General features: G+C 41.9%; 3 protein-coding genes across 3 annotated transcripts in view; 1 reads left to right on the forward strand and 2 right to left on the reverse strand.

Annotated features, from left to right (window-relative positions):
* Window positions 1-6,412, forward strand: part of otoa (otoancorin) — a 13,722-nt gene extending 7,310 nt beyond the window's left edge. Inside the window, exons 15-27 of the mRNA XM_037676643.1 lie at window positions 1,043-1,163; window positions 1,244-1,362; window positions 1,467-1,608; window positions 1,712-1,905; window positions 1,979-2,069; window positions 2,193-2,337; window positions 2,431-2,630; window positions 2,781-2,930; window positions 3,001-3,143; window positions 3,508-3,644; window positions 3,767-3,864; window positions 4,074-4,236; window positions 6,054-6,412. Coding sequence (XP_037532571.1) covers window positions 1,043-1,163; window positions 1,244-1,362; window positions 1,467-1,608; window positions 1,712-1,905; window positions 1,979-2,069; window positions 2,193-2,337; window positions 2,431-2,630; window positions 2,781-2,930; window positions 3,001-3,143; window positions 3,508-3,644; window positions 3,767-3,864; window positions 4,074-4,236; window positions 6,054-6,136 — 1,786 coding nt within the window. The 3' untranslated portion in view covers window positions 6,137-6,412. The remainder of the gene's footprint in view (window positions 1-1,042; window positions 1,164-1,243; window positions 1,363-1,466; window positions 1,609-1,711; window positions 1,906-1,978; window positions 2,070-2,192; window positions 2,338-2,430; window positions 2,631-2,780; window positions 2,931-3,000; window positions 3,144-3,507; window positions 3,645-3,766; window positions 3,865-4,073; window positions 4,237-6,053) is intronic.
* Window positions 6,413-7,595: 1,183 nt separating this feature from the next.
* On the reverse strand, window positions 7,596-15,712 carry znf687a (zinc finger protein 687a). The gene is made up of 11 exons (XM_037676949.1): window positions 15,661-15,712; window positions 13,499-15,254; window positions 13,022-13,277; window positions 12,712-12,902; window positions 11,747-11,931; window positions 11,490-11,666; window positions 11,248-11,410; window positions 10,946-11,167; window positions 10,737-10,849; window positions 8,414-8,516; window positions 7,596-8,329 (listed from the first exon to the last, which is right to left on the reverse strand). The coding sequence occupies exons 2-11, from the start codon at window positions 15,230-15,232 to the stop codon at window positions 7,736-7,738; spliced, it is 3,738 nt and encodes a 1,245-aa protein (XP_037532877.1). The 5' UTR covers window positions 15,233-15,254; window positions 15,661-15,712; the 3' UTR covers window positions 7,596-7,735.
* A 720-nt stretch (window positions 15,713-16,432) lies between these two features.
* LOC119410046 (26S proteasome non-ATPase regulatory subunit 4) lies at window positions 16,433-22,096 on the reverse strand. The gene is made up of 10 exons (XM_037676950.1): window positions 22,051-22,096; window positions 19,655-19,795; window positions 19,466-19,580; window positions 19,030-19,116; window positions 18,075-18,143; window positions 17,758-17,973; window positions 17,529-17,637; window positions 17,276-17,413; window positions 16,884-16,939; window positions 16,433-16,799 (listed from the first exon to the last, which is right to left on the reverse strand). Exons 1-10 carry the CDS (start codon window positions 22,074-22,076, stop codon window positions 16,629-16,631), a joined length of 1,128 nt encoding a protein of 375 aa, XP_037532878.1. The 5' UTR covers window positions 22,077-22,096; the 3' UTR covers window positions 16,433-16,628.
* Window positions 22,097-22,364: the final 268 nt, after the last annotated feature.

A 22,364-nucleotide genomic window follows, 5' to 3' on the forward strand; every position in this document is an offset into this window, starting at 1 on the left:
TTCGTCCAATATGTATATGAAAGGTGTTGTTTTTGTATGACAACCCAGTGACAAGGATGGCTGCAGCGCCAGCGCAACGTTATGACATCACACACGCCATTTAGATTTGTGAAAATTTACAAATTTGCACTGATCGAGTGATGTCATTGTGTTAGAGAGAGTAAATGTCACAAATACATTTGACATTAAACAAAATCCAAGTTGAAGTGTTACATCATTTTCAGCCTCCTTTTTGGCATCTGCATTTGGTAGCAGACCAAATTGACAAAGATCATGCAGAATAATGTAGTATTTTAATTCCACAGCAGAGAAAGCTATGTAGTTTCTGTAAATAGGTCTAGGAAAAAAAATAAAAATGGTATTGGTATCAGTTATCGGCCAAATAAGTTTTAACATATCGGCATATCGAATATCAGCCAAAAATCCAATATTGTGCATCCCTAATTATCACAGATTTAATACAATACAATACAATACAACTTTATTTATAGAGCACTTTAAAACAACACTGTTGGCCAAAGTGCTGTACACTAGGACATACAAAAACATAAAAACCCCACACGTTAAAAATGTGAAATAAAATAAAGATAACAAATAAAATAAAACAAATAACTTAGAGTCATTAAAACCAACATTTCAAACTGAAGTAAAAGCCAAAGAGAAAAGATGTGTCTTCAGAGAAGACTTAAAAACAGGAAGTGAGCCAGCTTGTCTGACATGCAGAGGCAGCTCGTTCCACAGTTTAGGGGCAGCGACTGAGAACGCTCGGTCACCTCTCAGTCTCCTGTTGGACCTTGGGACCTTTAAAGGTCATTCCATTATCTAAAGTACTCTATAATGGGATTTATGAGTGAAAAATAACTTTCTACATATAAATACTTTCTGTATTAAAAAACTTCAGCATAAATAACTTTTGCATCTCCTTTAATAATGATACATGAAAAAACACAATGAACTCTCCCAAAATCACAGCTGATGCAGACCTCATGTACACAGTCTGTTGAATCATTTCTGCCGTTCAAAATGTTATTTTCTGAACCAGGAGGCTGAATTCCATCCTCCGCGGCATCACCTGTAAGATGATTGCAGAAGTTAACAACACGAACATGCTCGACGTGGCTCAGGCCATGACAGAAAACCCTGAGTGGCTTTCCAAAGCTCAAGTAAGACTTCACTGACGCTTCCTGCCATCTGTAGATATAACAAAACGTACCTGCTGATAATTCATATACTGTGTTTTCAGGCAGGATGTGCTGCACAGAAACTTTTTATGAGTTTGGAGCAAGAGAGAAAGGACTATTTTAAAAACATCTCAGAGCAGAAGCTGGCTGCAATTCCTACATTGTTACTAATTTACCTGCCGTAAGCAAACAGCATGCTCTCTAAATTACTTTATATTCATTTTATACATATGTTTATAAATCTTTGTTGTTGTTTTTTTTTTCTTCCTATTTTCATCAACCCAGACCAGGGAAAGTGAAGGATTTACCTGACTCGGTGTGTCAGGTGTTCCTGGACAAAATGGAAGCAGCCAACCTGAGCTCGTTGCCTCTTCAGGCTCCATCTCGTCGAGCACTCAGCAATCGAGCTCTTCTTTGCCTGACCATTGTACGCACACAGATGCATGACTAGTGACAAACCAATATTCTGTTCTGTTTGAACATTGTAACCCAAAAATGTGATCCAGTGACAGATTCCTGTGAATTTTCAGGGAAAGAATATGTCTGACCTGACCAGTGCAGACGTGTTGAGGCTTGGACCGCTCGTGTGTGAGGTGGATCCCTCTGAGTTGACTCTGATGGCTCCTGATGTGATCACGTTCAGCCTCCAGGCCTTGGCTTCCTGTCAGTACATTCCTCCAAGCCACAGAGCCAATCTAATTCAACTGGTCACCGAGATGTTCGGGTAGGTCCTACTTCCAGTGGATGGAGCTGCTTCAGAGAGCACAGTCTGATTCGGGGTGATTTGTTGCTTTTAGGGGTCCCTCTAATTGGACGGCTGACACTGTGGAGCTGCTGGGCCCCCTCCTTCTTCTGAATGACACTATTGTGTCTGCTCTACCCAATGAAGTGTGTATCTTCCTCACATTTAACTGTCCATCGTCTTCGTTTGCCACCTGCCCAATACGGTGCTCAAAACTAACATGAATTTATCTCCTAAACATTTTCTTTCTACTTCTCTGTCTTTGTTAGCCTTGGCTGAAGGATGTTCTTGTTTTCCTGAGGTCACGTCTCACCCACATTTCAGATGCTTTCAAAAAGAAGTTGTTTAAAGTCTCTACTAACCCCAGCACCACCAACAGCACCACATCAAGTCCGGCACGTAAAAGGAGAGCAGGTGAGGACCAAACGTGTTCAGTTTGTGACTGTATTTAAAGACGCTCGTCTGATTATGTACCTTTCTACGTCTCTGTCCATCTGCTGCTCTCAGCTGACAGTAACAGTTACAGCAACGCTACAGAACCTACTGAAACGCTGATTGTACAACTGGGCCAGGATAACGTCTACTGGACAGCAGCACAGCTGGAAATGATGTCAAATAGCACATTCCTGGCTACTGTTGAATATCTCGGGTCGGTCACTGGCTACACTGCAGAACAACTGGCTGTGCTCCGTAAAAAAGCAATCCAGGTACAGTGCAGGAGCTCATCCTGGAGCTGAACATTCTGGTTGTTCATTCATTGTTTAGCTGCGGTTTTATAACCATTGTAGGGATAACAAATACATCTTGCGCTGTGATTTTTGTGTTCAGCTGAAATGTTTTTTTGTGAACTTGTGCAGGCCTTTGGCCCTGTAGCCCAGATGGCTGGCAGTGCAGTCTTGCAGCTGGGGTGCATTACGCAGGGCTTCTCCAACTCTGAGCTGGAGCAGCTTCAGCTGCCGCTCGACGTTCTGGACGACATTGCCCAGTGTGGCTGGAATTATTCACAGGTCAGTTACACATACAGTTCCACGTTTGTAACAGTAAGTTACGGTCGTAACGTGAGTCTTGTCCCAACAGTTGTCGTCAGTGTGGAAAAGTGTGTCTAAATACAACAATCTGACCGCGGCGCTGCTGGAAGCTCCAGACATGGTCGGACTAAACCGGTTCATCTGCGGTCTAAACTCCACTGAGTTCAGTCAGCTCAGCCTGAATGCCTTCAGGTTCGTTCAGCAGACAAATAATTTCTGCATTGCTACTCGTCCGTCCGACAAATGATTTCCGCCCCTGATAAAACTCATACTTCTACAAACAGAAGGGTGTAGCATTAGAAACACCTGCTACCATAACCGACTGCAAAACACGTCATTGTTGTTTCTCTCAACTAAAGATTTTCCACTTAACGTCAAAAAACTAAGATTTATCACTATCTGATAGTAGTGTTAAATAAATACTGTTAGTGTAAATGGAATAAATTATAACTTAAATAGTGTAACTAATCAGAGTTGTCTTTTGGATAAAGGCTTTTTCCCTCAGATACTAAATGTGTGAGGAGCAGTGAGATATGTTGGGATGTGTTTGTCACAGGGATGCCGTGGGTTCAATGAGTGGTCTTCAGTGCCCCTCTGAGGTTTTACAGCAGCTCAAAACACTTGCTGTGTCGGCGTTTGGAAGCGTCACGTCCTGGACTGAAGCCCAGGTGTCTGAATTTGACAACATCATGGGTGAGATCAATTAATCGACTTGCTAATCAATCAAAAATCCTCAAGAGGATTTGGAACGGTTATTAAGTGTTTACGCTCGGCAGCAGATAAATGATGAATTCTCATGGGTCTGTCTCCCTCAGCTGGGTTGGATGCAAAAGAAATGTCTTCCCTGGACTCCTCTGTCTTCTCATTCTTCAGCCAGACTTGTATTCCACAGGTCCCTCCACAAGTCTTTTCTGTAAGAAGCTTTGTCTCCCCCATTTGATTTGTTGAATCAGAGGAACACAATCTGTAATATTCTTGAATCTTTGGACAATCTCCTCGCTGCGTCCAAATATTTAGTTTATTCCACATTTATTCAGTTCCTCTAAGTCACATTTTCTTTGCACAAGCGTTTACTTAATTAAATGTTCTAATTTTGGTATCTCTTTCTTCTGTTCCCATCAGGCTCTCTCTGTTGCTCAGCTGGAGGCTCTCGGGCCTGACAACGCCGTCATGGTGACCAGCGAACAGCGAGCAGCTCTAACAGCTGAGCAGCGGGCCGCTCTCAACGTGGCGGCAGCCGGTACGGTCGGCCAAGATGAGCCGCAGACCCAGCCTGCCGGAGCTGGTAAGAAAAGCCCCAGTTCTTAGTTTCAACTCACAAACTGAACAGTTTGGCTGCTGCCGTCATCCTGAACACATTAAAACTCTGCGATTAATCGAGTTTCTCTTGTCATCAAAATCTGTCAGAAAGGTCTGATTCAATGATTTTTTTTGTTTCTCAGCACTATGATTAAATATTAAAGCAAACATATATTCAAATAATATTTCAAAGAAAGTATAAAATGTAGTTTCATGACAAGATGCTTGTATCAGTAAACTACGTAAATTTCAATTTGAATTTGCAAACGTCCTTCACAGAAATGTGTTCTGAGCTGAAAACCCACAAAACGCTTCTTGCTTAGTACCAAGCAGTGAACTTGGTGGATTTTATTTTTTACATATAGTCAAATATCAAGTTTAAAAGAGATCAAATGCAACATAAAACTACTTCTAACAAGGTAGTTGTTCTTTTTTGAAGAATCTGTCCAGAGGACCTAACCAACTGGATTATTGAGCATGCATCAGGACACTGTTGTTACTTTTGTTTTATTATTTAAAATATATATCTGAATGCTAATCATTTCTTCAAATTATTTTTTTAGCTTTCAACCCTTGAGGCACCTTTAAAATGACAATAAACGTAACACCTTTGGGCCCAAATGGCCTTCTTATAAAATCCCAATTAAAAAATGTAATGTATAAATGTTTTTTTTTTTTACTTCCACTGCATGAAATATTTTCAACAACTTCAGACCTAACCATATATGAAGTTTTATTATTTTTCATATTTACCATTTTAGGCAGCACGGTGGCGCAACTGGTAGAGCTGCTGCCTCTCAGCGAGCAGGTCCTTGGTTCAAACCCCGGTCCAGGGGCCTTTCTGGGTGGAGTTTGCATGTTCTCTCCGTGCATGCGTGGGTTTTCTCCGGGTACTCCGGTTTCCTCCCACAGACCAAAAACATGCATGTTAGGCTGATTGGTAACTCTTTAAATTGTCCCTAGGTGTGAGTGAGAGAGTGAATGGTTGTTTGTCTCGTTTGTCTCTACGTGGCCCTGTGATGGACTTGCGACCTGTCCAGGGTGTACCCCGCCCCTCGCACAGTGATTGCTGGACATGGGCACCAGCGACCCCCGTGACCCAAAATGGAATAAGCGGGTAAAGATAATGGATGGATGGATGGATGGATGGGTGGATTTACCATTTTTGTTATAGAAACTTGATAATTTCTATCGAAAACACAACGTATAAAACATTTTCAGACAGGTAGGACTCTTCACCATGGGGTAAAGAGTGTGTGTGCTTTGTGCAGCACTCCTATATTCTCTTCACCGTGCAATAGTGGGGGTTATGACATTTTAAAAGTAAAAAAAAAACCTAATTCTGACCAAGTTTCATGAAAACAAGTATTTTAACAGACTGATACATTAAGAATCAAAAAATGGCTAATAAGCAGAATGTACATGTTTGGTCCCCTACAACAAACCAGACAACTTGTTGACATTTGAGCCTAACTTAATCAGATTTAATTATATTTAGGGAATAATTAGGACTTTATAACAAGTGTTTCTGTAACCACTTTTGTTCCATCATTATAATTTCTTTAAAAAAAAAAAAGCTAATGTACACAACTGGTGGCCTCAGAAAAGCAGCAAATAAATGTTTAAATCTACATATTTGATTAACGCTTCAACTGATGCAGAGTGATGTAAAGTCCCACCACCTTAAAAACAAAGCCAGATATTTAAAACAGCCTAGAGTGACCGTAATGAATTTAATTAAGCCATGGCTCATTTAAGACTTTATTGTGAATTTATTGTGGCGTACGTCTTGTTTCTGTTCAGGAGCTCCAGCGCTGAGCGTGGAGGGGATCTACGCCTTCGTGAAGCCGGCTCTGTTTCTCCTCATCGGGATCCTTCTCCTGTGAAGAGCCTGAACATCCTGCTGCAAAAACAAGACGACGTGTAGTCATCTTCATAGAGCACTTACTTAAAAATGCAGTTCTTCCAATTTCATCTTTTGTGTTGAAGAGATAAAATACTGTTTGACTGCTGGAGATTCCTGTTCTTCAGATCTGTTGTTTTTGAACTGTATGTTTATAAGAGAGTCTATTTTAATAGAAGGAAGAGGAATTTAATGTTAAAAATTGTTGCTTTGTTAATAGAGAACATGCTGATGAAACGCAGGGGGACAGATTAAATAAACCCAAAGATTATTAATAAACAGCCACTGTGCCAGTTTTATTTTCATTCAGAAACATTTGATTAGAAAGATGTTTATAAAGTCTAACACCTAAAGATGATTACTTTTAAAAGTTTAAACAAGAACAGTTAATTTTAATAGCAACGTTTATGGATATCATTGATGTAGAAAAGTGAAAATTTACAGACAACGGGCTTCTTATCAGGCGTGACATGATCTGTAAAAAATTTAAACAAAAAGGTTAAAAATATTTGAAGCACAACAATATAGGATATGTACAGAACAGTCCTGACGTAACGAAGTTCTGTCCATTAAAAAACGTTGCTAAACAATTTCAACACTTTAACAGCGTCTAAAACTCAAGTACAAGTATTCATTTCCCTCAGGTACACAGGAAAAGTACAACTAAACCAATATTTTGTTTACAGTAATCTGATAAAGAAAAACGTCTACGTTTACCTGCAAAACAAAAACTATAAATTTACTAAGAAACCAATCAGTAAATTATACGCAAATGAAGTACTTTCATTTAAGAGTTAAGTTTTACATATTTAGAAAGTTTTATCCTAACAAACAATATATTTACACGTCACATTATTGCTGATTTCCAAAACCGTTAACGTTTTCCAGAAAGGTGCGGATCAGTTTGATCAGAAACGTGCGCACGTTTAAAACTTGAAGGATCAAAACTGTGACGGCAAACAAATCAAGTATAAATCACATTTTTACCCACATCTGTATATAATACCAGGACTGTAAGTGTCCAAACTCACGGTGAATGATAAAAATGTAAGTTTAGCTAACTTTGATTCACACACAAACATAATCAGGATGATAACTGAAGGAGATAAACAAAATGGTACGCTTTAAGAAATGTGTCAGGAAATTATTAAATCCACAAATCTCAACTGATGAAGTCATTTTTTAAAAACAAGAATTCACAGGACATCATCGCCTGAGTCTCCGTTGTCTAAGTGACTAAAATCAAAAGAATCACAGCGGGAGAAGATTAATATTCACAACTCATGATTATGTGAATGTGGCCATGCTGTGGTCAAACTGTAAACAGGAAGTAGCTCAAACTGTAAACAGGAAGTAGCTCTCATGTCATTAGAATGGTTATGGAGAAGCGCAGCAGCAAGTCCTGAGTGTCAACATTAAGGCTGATCTTACAGTAGAGGAACATTGAACTGTTTTACAACACATTTATTGACACGTTTAAGATGAATAATCTTTGGTTATTTAGTACGTGTGTGACCTACGTATGAAAAAAGGCACTTGCACAGTTTTTTTCCTCCATGAACATCAGACACTTGTGTTATCTTCACGAGGTTTTGCTTGCGTTCCTTGCATTAATAAAAGCCATCCCGTGAGTTCTGAAGTGTGTGTTCAGGTCAGTGGTCTTCTCAAAGTGTTTACCGCAGACCTTACAGGTGAACGATCCGTCCTCCTGACCCGTGGGGGGTGAAGCCGAGTCAGAACCGTTCAGGGAACTCTTATCGTCGTGGTTCTTGAAGTTAACGGAGGTCGACGGGTGCGCGCCGACATCTTGCTGGCCGTCGCTGAACTCGTCCCTCACTTTGTGGGTGATGAACAGATGGCGGGACAGGGAGGACGTGGACGTGAAGCAGGCGCCACAGTGCACGCACTGCAGATCGCCGCCCTCCGTCCCTCCTCGCCTGTGTTGGCTGATGTGCTCGGCGAAGGCTGCCTTGTCCTCTGTGGTGAATCCACAGGGAGCACAGCTGAACCCAGACTCTGGCTGACCAGCAGGAGTGGAGGAGGACCGTAGCTTCTTTGCCGGACTCGTCCTGTCTGTGGACTCTGCATCCCGCTCCGTTTTCACAGCTGCCCGACGTCTCCGCCGAGACCTGAAACCTCCATCCTGTTCTGAGGAACTCTCAGCGTCGTCGGCTCTCTGTTCGCAGACATTAAAACCAGTTAGATGAATTTACAGACGCTGCTGCGTTGACTCTGCAGGAGCACGGAGCAGGTGTCTTACCGTCAGGGTGTCCTGGCCCGTGTTGCTCGTGCTGTGTCTCAGCTGAACGTGCCTGTCCAGCATCGCTCGGCTGCTGAACGTCTTCTTACTGTTAGAACAAAACCTACACAACATACATGTTACATGTCAGTTCTTCCTACAAGTTACAAAATTAGTTCATCACTGCCAAGTTAGTGAGCGGCAGACAGAAATACAGAGTGATGCACATGCTCTGTGTTCTGGTGGGAGTTATCAGTGACACCTGCTGTGTGAAGGAAGACCACAACGTCTCTGTTTGTTGTAGTGTTTGCATATGAGCATAAGAGCTATGAGAGTAAGAAAAGTTTGTTTGCACAAGACCTGCACATTTTAAGACCAGCTCAAAAACGGGATCAGGCATCAACTGTCAAGTGAACATTCTGTGGAAAATCATGAAACTTGAACTGTGGTTTGAGTAAAAACCATAAAATATATCAAAATGCCAGTTCAGTCATAAAAAACCCAACTTCCTGTGTGACCTGCTGAATGATGTTTCTGTGAAATACACCTGAGCTGCAGAGCTCCAAAGAGGGCTTGGTTTTATCACCCGTTCCCCCGAAAATCCTACTCATCTCCAATAAAAATGTCCTTGCAGCTTTTAGAAAATCTTGTGTGCGTTATGAACGTTGGTGTTTTTCTTTCAGCTCTGCAGGCGTGACCACAGTGAGTGAACTCCCACTAGAGTTGGCCATTGTTTTACACCGGATGGACTTCCTGATGCTCGAACCTGCAGCCTCAGGATTACAAGCTCTGACCGCTGAGCTCTCGTGGACCTCCACGCTGAGCCGTGCACCACAAGTCATAGAACGCTATTCTCAATCAAGCTTCATGTTTTGATGTGTAATTTCTATGCTTTATTTTACAGCTGCATGACAACACACAGACAAATATATTTTGAACATGATATTAATATATATAAATGTATCAAGGCAGTAAGATCCATCATTTATCTTCTGCTTGTTCTTGAGTCAGGTCGTGGGGGCAGCAGTTAAAGTAGGGAGGTCCAGACATCTCGTTCCACAGCCACCTCTTCCAGCTCTTCTGGGAGGACTCCAAGGCGTTCCCAGGTCAGCCAAGAGACATGGTCTGTCCAGTGTGTCTTGGGTCTCCTCCCATTCGAACATGCCCAGAGCACCTCCCTAGGGAGGTGCACAGGGAGCATCCTTACCAGATACCTAGAACCACCTCAACTGGCTCCTCTTGATGTGGAGGAGCAGCGGCTCTACTCCGAGTTTCTTCCAGATAACTGAACTTCTCACTCCATCTCTAATGACTCTTAAGCGTTATAAAACCTGTACCAGCCAGTCGGCCTAGCCCGGTCTTCCTCTGGTTTTGTTCACTTTCAGCAGAGCGACTCCTCGATGTGAGCGGGATCGTTACATTAAGGGCGCGCAAATCTCAGCTCAGCAATAACTGCACCTCGTCATTTTTCCAGGCCACTGGTGCTATCTATTGCGTTGCCATTTTCTCTAAGGAAAAACAGGAGCTCTCTCTGTCACACAAAACTGTCCAGAAGCAAATAGCTGAAGGAAATGGTGGTAAGGAGCAATCGCTGGAAGTATGACTCATCTGTGATGTGACCTCCTCGGGCCGGCGAACCAATCAATGGCCGGCAGTCTGCTGGCATCAAATGTGCAGCACCAGCCCAGCTCGAATGAAACTCCAGGTCTCTAGGTTCCGAAGGTTGAGCTGGAAATGAGCCAGACTGTCCAACGCCAACACTCAAAACCTGGGGCAGAACCCGGGTCGGGCCAGTCTAGGTCAGGTCAGGCCTGACAATGCATAAGGACCATAAGGAAGAGTCCAGCTCACGTGCAGAGGAAATTAATTTCAACTGTCTGTATCCACGATCTCGTTCTTTCATTCACTACCCAGAGTTTGTGGCCAAAGATGAAGGTAGGAACATAGACCGACATGTAAACAGAGAGCTTCACCTTACAGCTCAACTCCCTCGTCACCATAACGGACCAGCACAGAGTTCACAATACTGCAGATGCTACACCGATTCGTTTGTCAGTTTCCTGCTCGTGAACAAAACTCCACAATACTTGAACTCTACCACTTCAGGCAGAACCTCACTCCAAACCCGGAGGGCAGTCCACACTTTTGTCCGACTGTGGACTCAGATTTGGAGGTGCAGAAAGAGATAAAAAAAAAATACTTCTGCAGTGATTTTCACTACAGATATGTGTCTGTTCTCCATGCAGAGCTGCTGTTAAATGTTACACTATTTAGATGTTGTTGTGTTTTTTCTTTGGAAACGGCGTTGCTTAAAACAAAGAAATGAGTACAACTGAACACTTACTGGCAGCGGAAGCCTCGAGTCATGATTTTGTGCTTATCTCTGATGTGGCGCCCCATACTGGAAGTGGTCGTGAAGGAGCTCTCACATTTGTTACAGGGAAACTTCTTTAACGTCTACATAATAAAACACAAACATAAATACACAACTTGGCCCCACCCATCCATTTATAGTTTTACTAGTAAGACTTTGACTGCAGATGGCTTCCAGACCTTGCCATGCTCTTGGCTCATATGAGCGATGTAGTCTTCCCGTTCTGTAAACGGCGTGTTGCAAGAACGACACTTCCACCCCGAAGGGGTCTTCATCCTTTCAGTCTTCACTTTCTCTTTATCCATCCTTTCTTCTTCTGAGCTCTCTAATTTCACAGAAACACGTGAGGAAGCAGCTGTAGAAGGAGGCTGCTCTACTTTTGACAGGCGAGTCTTGTGGGTCTGAAAAACAGAGAGTAAAAAAGATCTAACAGCTGTTTTATATGTTGTGTTTCCATTTGAATATTTAGCCACAGGTATACCTTGAAATGATCCAGCAGGGAGTTTCTCTGAGAAAACAGCTTGATGCACTCAGGGCATTTGAAGACGTGCACCTTCTGATTGGTTAAATGAGAGTCAAAGTGGGAGTACAGCAGCGGCTTGTGTGTAAAAACTGTGTCACACATGACACATTTATAAATTAGCCTGTAAAAGAAATAAGATCGGGAGAGTTTATTTAGAGTAAAACAATGTATTCAAGCACATTTGTGTTCTGTATACGTACATAGCCTGTCCACCAGTGAGGGCGGGATGCTGAGATGTAATGTGGCTCTGAATGCTGGGGGCAGATTTGAAGGCCATGGGGCAGCTGGGACACTTGTGGAACATGTCGCAATGAGCCTGTTGGATGTGAGACTTCACAGAGTTCAGCCCTCCAAACACGACGAGGCAGCTGGAACATCTGCAGAGAAAATATATAGAAATGGGACTGGTTTCACAGCACAGTATACCTCAGTTTATTCACACCGCGTGGTGTCGTACCTGTACCCAATGCGGCGAGAAAAGTGCAAACAAGTCTCGAGCAGATGCTTCTGAAACTGAGGCTGCTTGAGCGTGCCCCCGCACTCTGGACAGATGTGTGGTGGGCTGCCCTGGTGGCTGCGCTGATGTGCTGCTGCGCTGCAGCTGTTGGGGAGGAGCATGGGAGGAGAGCACTCTGTGCACGACTAAACCGCAGAAGAAGAAAAAAGAAGACAAACATAGGAAATCACTTGGTGCTCATTTATCGTGACGAAACGTGACATTTCTAGGTTTGTTTGAAATGTGACTATTGAGGATGTGCAGAAAAATAATTAGTGAAGAAATGAACCTTCGGAGACAAGATGATGGACGTATCGGCAATGTTATGAAAACTTCAGCAATCACATCCGCTGCAAAACTAAAAATTAAAAGCCGTACGATTTTCAGGACATAAGCAAAACAACAGTGACGGTGTTTGTTTTTACAAGTCAAATGTTGACACTGTCAAGATGTTTAACTTTAGGACAGTCTTCCTGTTTGTGATGCCTCTTTAAGCAGGACCCTGCCTCAGTCTATGCTGATGACAGTAAACAAGATCTGTGACAGATTAAGATTAAACAACCCAGTCGTTCTGCAGAATAATTCAGAAATGCATCATCATGAAAGAAAAGAATAATTCTACATTACATTTTTCTTATTTCATAGGTTGATTGGAGTTTTATGTAGTAAAACCATTTCAAATAACCTAAATTACCACGGCAGCAGTCAAAGCTTGAAAGTTTCAGAGTAAAGTTTTTTGACACGTTTACATAGTTCCCACAAGTTAGAAACGTAAAAATAAATGTGCAAAATATTTATGAACATAAAATATGCGGAATTGTGAGACCAAAATAAAAACATGCAAAGTCTGAAATAGGCAGATGTTTAAGATCTAAAAGAGTGTGTGTGTGTGTGTGTGTGTGTGCGTGTGTGTGTGCACAACTTACAGTGCTGTGAGCCAGTTTGATTTCTTGGAAATGGTCAGAAACTTCCTCTTTGCTGCCAAACTGCGCCTGACACTCGGGACATTTATTACTCGAGTACTGCACCAAGTCTGCGTCTTTCTTAGCAGCTGCTGCTTGATGTGGCTGAGGAGCTTGTTTCAAACTGGACTGACCTGAAACGGACGATGACGGTGCTGAAAAGACAAAATAAAGCAGAGAAACAAAGCAGACTTAAATAAACATATTAAAACATTGTACACAGCAAATATCTCCTATAAATAACGATAAAAAAAATAACTAGATGTTTCCTCACCTGCTGCTCCTGGTTCTTGCTGGCTGATCATTTGGTCCACAGGTACAGGCTTCATGACGAGGTGCGAACACTGCATGATCAGGCCTCGCTCCTTGTGCTCTCTGGCATGCAAAAGCAAGCTGCACTTGTTGAAAAAGGCCAGCCGCTTGGCGCAGTGATTACAGGTCACTTCGATCCTCAGCGAGCGCCGGTCGTAGTGCTGCGCCAAACTCTGCTCCAAGGCAAAGGCATCACCGCATTCCAGACAGCGATAACCCTGCAGCCGATCACACAGACCTCAGATCAGATTCTGAGGCTAATAATCTTATGTGGATTTGAAAACCAATTAAATATATATTATTTTTGTAATGTTCTTTGCACGCACTGATTTGAGACTTACGCTTTTTTTTCTTTCTTGAAGAAAAGTAAAAGCTGGAATAATTTAGAACAACTGCATTTGCTCAGGCGTTTCAGAATATACTTGATGAAAGCTCTCACCTGTGCCGGGAGAGAAAGGCCCCACTCGGCTGGAAGAGCAGAGCTCAGATCTGGTTTATAACTGGGCAGCAGGTTCTTGTTGTTGAGGATTTTGTTGAAGGCTTCCACCAGGTTGGTCTGGCTCTTTGAAATGATCGCCCCCGTGCTGTTGACTATAGAAGCAGGTCTGTTGCTGGTTAGAGCTGGGTGCTGAGTTAAAGTGGTCATCCCGCTGTTGAGAGTTTTTTGCCCCAGACTGCGCAGGTTGACTGCACCCGGACTGGTCCTGGAGGAGGAGACGGAGGGCAGTGCTGCAGTCTTTGTGATGCTCACTGCTGTTGGGGACACTTTGGTCTTGGTCTCCACTGAGGACTTCTCTTTACCTGCATCAGCAGCATCTGGAATTGCTGCTGCTGGTAAATCCGACTGCTCCTTTTTGGACTTTGCGTTCTGGTGTTCTGATGAAGGTTTTGCACCGTCCACTTCCTTTGCAGTGGCCTTTCCGCTCCTTTTAGGTGGCAGACCAGTCACGGTTCTTGTGATGCTCCCAGTAGGCATTTTGATTTTAACTTTGAGTGGCCTGAGTGGAGAGGAAACCATCTCTGCAACACTTGAAGCCACTGTATCCTCGCTAGCAGTACTGCAGTTCACCTCATTTGTTTTTACTTTTTCTTCTGCCATGCTTTCACTCCGTTCTTCGGTGTCTCCTGCCTTCTCCTCTTGACTGTACTCACCTTGAACGAGCTCCTCTTGGTGATTTAGTTTCTCCTGATTCAAAATGGAGACTGAACCTGGGCTGCTGTTTCTGGTGGTGAACACAAGACCAGTCTCACTGGGAGGTGGGCTCTCAGGTGAGTCTCTCTCATCGATTACATGCTCTGGGTATTTCTCCTCCTGGACCACTGCTGAGCTTGTGCTGACTGGCGAGAGGAGGTCCTGGCATTTTTGTAGAGATGTGTTGGGAGAGCTGGGGGCAGAAGGCTCTCTGCCATCTTCATGCTGAGTTTTTAGTTTATTTGGTGATGAGAGATCAGGTGGAGGAGAAACAAGACAAGAAGTATCTTCATGGGACCCCAGCTGATCAAGATGTAATTTTGCTCTGCGTTTAAATTTGGGAGGGGAAGATGTTCCGGATTCTGGGCTCTCCTGAATCACCAGTGGACTTCCTAAATCTGGTTCAGAGTCATCTTCATCTTCGTCTATGATGTGCTTGATTTCAGTGTCCAGGTTTGCATTTTGTATCAAGGGGGGCAATGGGTTACCAGGAGGATCCGCTTCAACATTCAGAGGTGCGTGAGGTGAAAGGTGAGGAAGTGCTGAAGGAGCGGATGATGAAGTGGGACCAGCAGCATTGTGGTCACTGGTTGTGGACCCAAAAGGAGAACTCTGGGACCATGATTGTGTATTGGACTCTATCTCTTCAAAGCCATTGGTTATCCGAGGCTCCATGGTAGCACTAGCTGACAGCTTGGGACCAAGATCCGAGGTGAGGTCCTGCAACTTCACAGGAACCTGGGAGACCAAGGCACTTAACGGACTGCCTGTTTTATCCCCGACAGGCTTCTCTTCATGTTCAGAAGACTCTGGTCGAACTGTGTTCTTCACAATGACGCTGACCCCAGATGGCTCACTGTGAGGACCCTGCTCATCCCGGTGCACCTCTGGGTTGGACTGAATGGCCTCTTTCGCATCGATGTCAGGAATGTCAAACGCTGCAAGCAAGTCATCAAAATCCGGGGTTTTCATGTCCCCCATTGCCAGCGGAGAGACTCTAAACCTGGGAAGGCAACAGATGAGTCACTGATGGCAGCGCTGCGATAACTTAAACCCAACAGCTGCTCTTACGTTAGCCTCGGGAAAATATCTACACGGAAGAAAACACACTTTGGATTCTTTATTTGCAGACTCGTTTGATGCAAAATAAACAAGATGACATGGAGCTAAAAGTCCAGAGTAACGTCAAAACTTTACTGTCACGCTGCAACAAGTGGCGGCTAACGGCTAGCTTAGTTAGCGGTAACATGCTAGTTGGCTATGCTAATGGTAAAAAAAAACGAACCTCCTGAAAAACCGTGAAAACATGAACTTTAATTGCTGAATCTCTCGGTTATTGAAGGTCTAATATGTCTTGTTAAATACGCGTTGAGTTCGCTCAAACCGAAGAGGTGTGGTATATTATTTACCTGCCAGTTAGCAAAGCTGGTTCGACTTTCCTCTCGGTCGCACAAGTTTGGTGTCGACAAGTTTGCGACGGCGGCTGCGATCAAACATGGAGATTTGTGCGAACCGTTACATTTTTACTGAATGCACGATTCGTTATTAAACTGCATTATTTTGATGACGTTCGTTCAGAATCAGTCATTTATATATTTGATTAAGAAACAGTTTTGCCCAAGACACATTCGCTGAGATTTTCAATGTTTTTTGAGCTGTTGATTCAAGTTCAAATGAGTGTTTGTGTTCAGAAACAGCTCGAAAACTTCCCATCACAATTATTCAAAGACAAACCTGGCAAATCAGTTTTGAAATATTAATAGCTATAATAGCAAAATTAGGTTTATTTATATAAATTTTGCAATTTGATCTTTTCTAAATTAGAACTTGACTCAGTATGTTAAATATTGTCCACATCTTGTGACAAAAACTGAAATAAATGAAATTGGGTGCTATATTCAACAAGCTAAGAATTAAAAGTGAATAATTCCAAGTACCTGGTGTGTATGCAGCACTTCAGTGAAAACATTCCATTAATTGAGCTTACGTCATTTCATATACCTTTAAATTTCACATTTAAATGTGTGGTTTCACTCACTGATGCTTAAGGAGCACTAGAAGTTCACTTTCATGCAAAATGCACTGACGCTTTGCAAAAGGTTTGAACAGACAATTATCAAGTAACTAAGTATTCAAAAAATTTTTTTGTAAATTTATTGAAGAAGCCTATTTATATTGCTGAGAAGTTATATTACAAAAAGAAAACTCGAGCACATGCGCTTGACACAGAAAAGAAAAGTTCAGGTCATAAGAGTTTACAGAGAAACAAAGAAAAGATAGAAGACTTGTTCTCTGCTGGGAAGAGAAGCATTCTTACTGTGCAACTCTCAGATCTCTTATTCATCATACAGTACATCAAACATTTCTTTCTCGATGCTCATTTCTTTTTCTCCTCGTCCTTCTTGGCGTCTGGTTTCGAGCCTGCCTGGGAAGCCAGAGAGCCCATGGCGTTACGGATAGCCTCATTGTTGGGGTCGACCCCAGGAAGGTTTTCTAAAACGCTCTGAAGGAACTCTGGATCCTGCATCACGTCATAGTCCTCTTCATCCTACACACAAAGACAATAAGAATATTAGCAACTAGTAGTTTTTAATTTAAAAACACATTTAACATTAACGCAGAGAGTCCGGACCTTAGTCTCACTGGGATCCACATCACCGCCCGTGTCCATGTCCTCAGCACCAAACTCTGATGGGAGGAGAAAAAAGATAATTAATGCAGAGCAAATAAATATATATAAAATATATATTTACATAAACTTGGTAAAAAAAAAAATTCAACCTTGGTCATTTTTGACAAGCTGCTCTTAAATAAAATTGTTTAAAACGTTAAAACGCAGAAATGCCAACATTTTCTATCACTTTTTCAGCCGAGGTCCATTTTTCAGTTTTAGCCACATTTAAAACACTCACTCCTCATTTCTGTTCAGTGCACACACAAACCAACATTGTCAAGCAAAACAGAAAGCTGGAATATTAATATGCAGTTCAACGGAAATCTAAAAGAACGAAGATGAATTTTCACCTGCTCCTGCTCCCTGCATGGACATCTGCAGAGCGTAGGCGATCTGTTCGTCTTCCGTCATGCGGCTGAAGTCTGGCAGAGCAGGAGTGGTCGAGTCCATTTGTGGAACAGACACCTTCAACAGGGCATCATCCGACTCTGAGGTAGAAAGAAAAAAAACAATTGTAGCTTTGACATCTTCCCATTTGTTTATCATACTGGGAGGAGCGAGCTGAAACGACAAAAAGAAACTCCAGTTAGTGAGTTTTCTCACCGTCTGCTGCAGGAGAGGAGACGCTGGCTTCAGCTGCTGATGCTACAGCTGCTCTGCGAGCTTCATCCTCCTGCCGTTGTCTCTGCTCCTCCATGGACACACGAAGAGCCTAAAATAAAAAGTAAACAACAATAAAATACATCAACCCTGGAAGTTATTTTTGCCACATATGCAGGAAATTGAAAGCAAATAACTAAAAATTGTGTATAATTCCTCAATGTTTTCTTACCAGTGCCAGTTCGGGGTCTGCACTAGGATCCACTCCAAACTCGAAGTCGCTGGCACCCAGGCCCAACGCGGCGCCTCCTTCCCCTGCCAGGATGGGTGAAGACAGCAGGGCATCAGCCAGACTGGGCCCTGGAGGTACCGTGACCAGGTGGGAGCCTGCTCCCTCTTTACCATTCAGCGTGTTGATAAAGGTCGTCAGCTTCTCTGTGTTCATTTCCTGCAGGACAAAAAGAATCAGGAAGAGACCAAACACCACAAACACCAACACGCAGGATCCTCAAGATGCTGAGCGTCTGTAGAGCTTCGACAAATAATTACCTCCTCGCCAAAGTTAATGATATCCACATGGACTTTTTCTTTCTTCAAACGCTTTGCCATTTTGACCAACTGCAAGGAAAAAAAATACTTCAGTTCATGCAAAAACTGTTTTTATCCAGAAAGTTGGAATATAAAAAAGCAACACTAATGCCATAACAGAAAACAATTGAGAAGCACTGAGCTAGACGTGATAAAGGCCTCACTGGGCTGCGACTGATGGCAACTCAAAATTGGCATTGATGGTTAAAATCTCTCTGAATTCAGAGTTGTTGCAACCAGTCTGGCATGTACTGGATGCCTGGTGCCTTTTAATTTGTAAACAAAAAGAAAGATGAGTTTTTTAATTTTGCATACAGTTTAAAAAACTATATTCTAGGCTGTGCATATTATTTTGTTGCACATCTCCACCCACATTGTATCTGTTTTGGCCTGCTTTGTACCCATCGTGACAGCCAACAGCAGGTTTATAAGTATGAGTACACTTAGAAATGAAAGCAGGCAGATTTGGACCTGTTTTTAATTATTATTGCTGCCCACCAGAGAGAGTGTGTGTGTTTTTTTGGACATTCAAGGCTGTAGCCTCAGATGTTTTGTCATAAAAGGAGCTCCTTTGCAGGTGTCAAAATAGAGCTCTACCAAACTAGTATTTGTAGAAACAAAAATAAAGAAGTCACAAGAAAGGATTGAGATAACTTTGTGACTATCTTGAGAGAAAATTAGCCACATTTTTTTTGTGCTCAAAATTGAAGTGCAGCCTGTGAGCGTCTGCAACTCACTTGAGAAAATGGAGAACCCTGCAAACGGTTTGACAGTACTACTTGTGAATGCCTTTCACCAATAGTCGCAGTGCAGTGAGACACCATCTTAAGTGACTGATTTTTAGCAATGGTCAAATCCACTGTTGGTAAAGTAAAACGATAAATACCATTGGAACTTCAGTCAGGACTTAACTCACATCTTTTTCGTTGTCCTCCACTGGGCTGCCAACAAATGCAATAATGCGCATCTTGTGGTTTTTGCCCTGCCTGTGCTTCAGAGCCAGCTACAGAGAGAAACAGACAATAGAAAGTAATAAAATTGTGAAATTTCACTATGTCACCAAAAAAACATTACAATACATTTTTATGCAGATATTTTATGTTATGTGATTTAGCCGTATTGCACTGACATCACTTGTTTTGCATTCATACTGCATTGCTACATAAGGCACACAGGTTAGTTAAACCTAAACTTTGTCTTAAATAAAATTTTGCATTATTTTATTCTTGAACCTCCTCCGTATTTATGTTTTTTAATTTATCAGAGCAATCTACAAATCTTAAATTTCCCCCCTGCTCCTCTACTGTTGTCCTGCAGGGAACACTCACTGCAAATGAAAATCACAGACTCACATGTGCCACCCTGATGCCAGTGCAGAAACTAATGTTGCCTCGAGGCTGCACGGCATGCAGCTTGGACAGTATCCTCCCTGTATCCGGAGTCAGTGTGGTCAGCACCTCACAGTTGCTGCACGCGGACAGAACAGTGGTGTTAAAACGGACGACTTTAAATGTCAAGAGCACAAATACAGTGACTCTTACTTTGCCATGGTGATGAGGCCCACGTTGTTTTCTGGATTACTGCGAGTCTTGGAATGACAAACGATATTAACTGCATCCTGCTGAGCCTGCAGCCGAGTGGGCAGGAAGTCTCCATTTCTCATATACTCACTGTTGTCCACACTAAAGAAACAAAAAGCAGTGTAAAACATCATTAACTACAGGGGGGAAATCCTTAAATAATATAGATTGGTCAAATTTTAGTCACAATGCTGTAGATGAACACTAAAAATGGAGTTTATAGATTATTTTGTGCTGTTTCAGTACTGCAGAGCCACATCACAACATGACAAAAAGTGCAAAGTGCTCAACAGTTTGATCGTACAAAAGTTATTTTCCTGTTTTTAATTTTTCCAACCACTTTCCCTCAACTTCCAAGACTTATTCCACTGAGGCTAAAGAGAAGTGCTAATGAAATACCGTAGTATAGAAAATTGCATCAAAGTTCATGCTCAATAATCCAAGTTAAAAAAAATCCAACAAAGTTAAGTCCGGTCCTCTGGATGGTTTCTTTTTTGTTGAAACGTTTCGTCTTTCATCCAAAAGACTTCATCAGTCCGAGGAGCCACAACAAACTCAGTCCCATAAGCAGCACACTCAGATAGTGACAACCTTTTACCTGGATTGTTGAGCATGAACTTGGATGTTTTGAACTACTTTGGCCATGGCTGCCTCAGACAAGTCGACGTGGGAGAGATGGGCCGCAGAAACCATCTCATCACCATCAAATTGTCCCAATACGTTAGTGTGCTACTTATGGGACTGAGTTTGTTGTGGCTCCTCGGACTGATAAATCTTTTGGCTGAAAGATGAAATGTACTTTCAACACAAAGAAACCATCCAGAGGACCTGACTTAATTTAGTTGGAGTGTAGAAAATTATTTTCCCAACCAGACACCAAGCTAATAGAGCTCTGAATAAATGTAAAAGTGTTGGACAATATGGTCCATAAACTCTTGATTTATAGCGAACCATTTTATTTGGTCCCCTTTATAAATATAAACTATTTTTCGATGTAAATTTAACACTTTTTGAATCTTGATCTGGTGACTGGACGAGACCTGAATAGCCTTTGGGAAAATCACAATGTAATGCTATGTATGTATCTGTGACTTTCCTTCCCTCAATTGATTTTGGTGATATTATTTACATGAACGCTCCTACAAGAACCCTGCAGATGTTGGATGCTGTCTATCATGGTGCACTAAGATTCATAACTGGCTGTGATTATCGTACCCACCACTGCACCCTGTATTCACTGGTTAACTGGACATCATTAACTTCACGCAGACTCTCTCACTGGTACATTTTCATCTTTAAATCACTTCTTGGTCTGCTGCCTTCATACATCTCCTCCTACATGTCTCTGCGTGAGTGCAGCTACGGAGTGCGCTCTCAGGACATTATTACCTGCTGTGTTCCCTCAGTGAGGACTGAACTAGGCAAAAGGGCCTTCTCGTACTCCGCTCCTGTTTCCTGGAATATCTTACAAAAAGATTTGAAGCTCTTGACCTTGACCTCTCTAAGTGGCTTTAAGAATCTGTTGGACTCCTGGCAGGGACCAATGCAGACATGTTCCTGTTTTTAGTTTTATACATTTGTCTCGGAATCTAGCAGTTTTTTTGGTTTTGTTACCTTTTTCCTTTTAGCCATCCTATTTGTAAAAAAAAAAAATAAAAAAAAAACTGTAGTATGAGTTTTTATAACTGCTTATTGTTGTTGCTGTTGTCCATTGTTGTCATCTTTCTTTGTTGAAATCAGGTCTCTTGTAAATGAGTCCTCGAGGCTCAATGGGATTTACCTGTATAAATAAAGGTTGATTGATGTATATTGACATCACAGGCAAGATCATGGAAACTGAACAATAGAGGCACCTTTTTTGGAAAATATTTAAAACGTTTAAACTGTTTGGGACATTCAAATAATATAGTGATCTGCGAGTACTAAGAAAAATAAGATTTGAACGTGACCTGATGTTTTGAGGGAGAAAGCAGGTTTAGGTTTAGTGAGCTAGCTAACGCTAAAGGGTTAAAAACACGTTTTCATTCAGAGACAGACGCAACCCTAAATTTACTTTTGGGATATTTAAACGTTTGGCTACAAACAATATCAACACGATGACCGTAAAACAAACAAGTTGTTAAAAGGGCAAAAAATTAAAAATAAAGCATAAAAATGAAGGTTAGCTGCTAGCGTCTGGCTACGCCGGTGGAGTGACTCAGGACAATTGAAGTGGAAAACAGCGAAAAACAACATTTTTGTGTTAAACAAAGACCGTTTTAAATAAATGTATTTACTATCTTTATGTGAGAGCCTTAAATATGTTAAATTACTTTATAATTCCTTTTAAAATTAAACACAAAATTCTAATTCCTTACCAAACCATAGTACTTTCAAGCACCATCTTGATTTTGTCGTTTACGTCTACGTGCTCCGCGATGGTTACTGGGTAATGAAGTTTTTTTTATTTAAAGTTACAGTTACAACTTTCATTCAACCTTGATTTATCCCATTGAGCGTCGAGGACTCATTCACAAGAGACCTGGATAAAACTTTAAGTTCATTATTATTTTTAGGTACAGTAATATGAAGCTAGCTTACTGTGCAAAAGTCTTGATACTTTTTTTTAACAACAAACTTTCAAAAATGGTTTGAATCAACATTTAAGCATAAAATTGTAGTTCTGCAACAA

Source organism: Nematolebias whitei, chromosome 5 (assembly GCF_014905685.2).
Source record: "Nematolebias whitei isolate Nwh7 chromosome 5, NemWhi1, whole genome shotgun sequence".
Classification (NCBI taxonomy): domain Eukaryota; kingdom Metazoa; phylum Chordata; class Actinopteri; order Cyprinodontiformes; family Rivulidae; genus Nematolebias; species Nematolebias whitei.

Excerpts from the sequence above, each read along its gene's own strand:
- znf687a (XM_037676949.1), bottom strand. The coding sequence starts at position 15,232 with ATGGGGGACATGAAAACCCCGGATTTTGATGACTTGCTTGCAGCGTTT. Across the intron at positions 11,411-11,489 it reads CTCACTGGTGGACAGGCTAT|GCTAATTTATAAATGTGTCA; the intron begins GTACGTATACAG and ends TTTCTTTTACAG. Across the intron at positions 10,850-10,945 it reads TGAGCCAAGAGCATGGCAAG|ACGTTAAAGAAGTTTCCCTG; the intron begins GTCTGGAAGCCA and ends TTTATTATGTAG.
- LOC119410046 (XM_037676950.1), bottom strand. The coding sequence starts at position 22,076 with ATGGTGCTTGAAAGTACTATGGTTTG. Across the intron at positions 19,796-22,050 it reads CTTGAAAGTACTATGGTTTG|TGTGGACAACAGTGAGTATA; the intron begins GTAAGGAATTAG and ends TTGTTTCTTTAG. Across the intron at positions 17,638-17,757 it reads CAGACCCCGAACTGGCACTG|GCTCTTCGTGTGTCCATGGA; the intron begins GTAAGAAAACAT and ends TTTTTATTTTAG.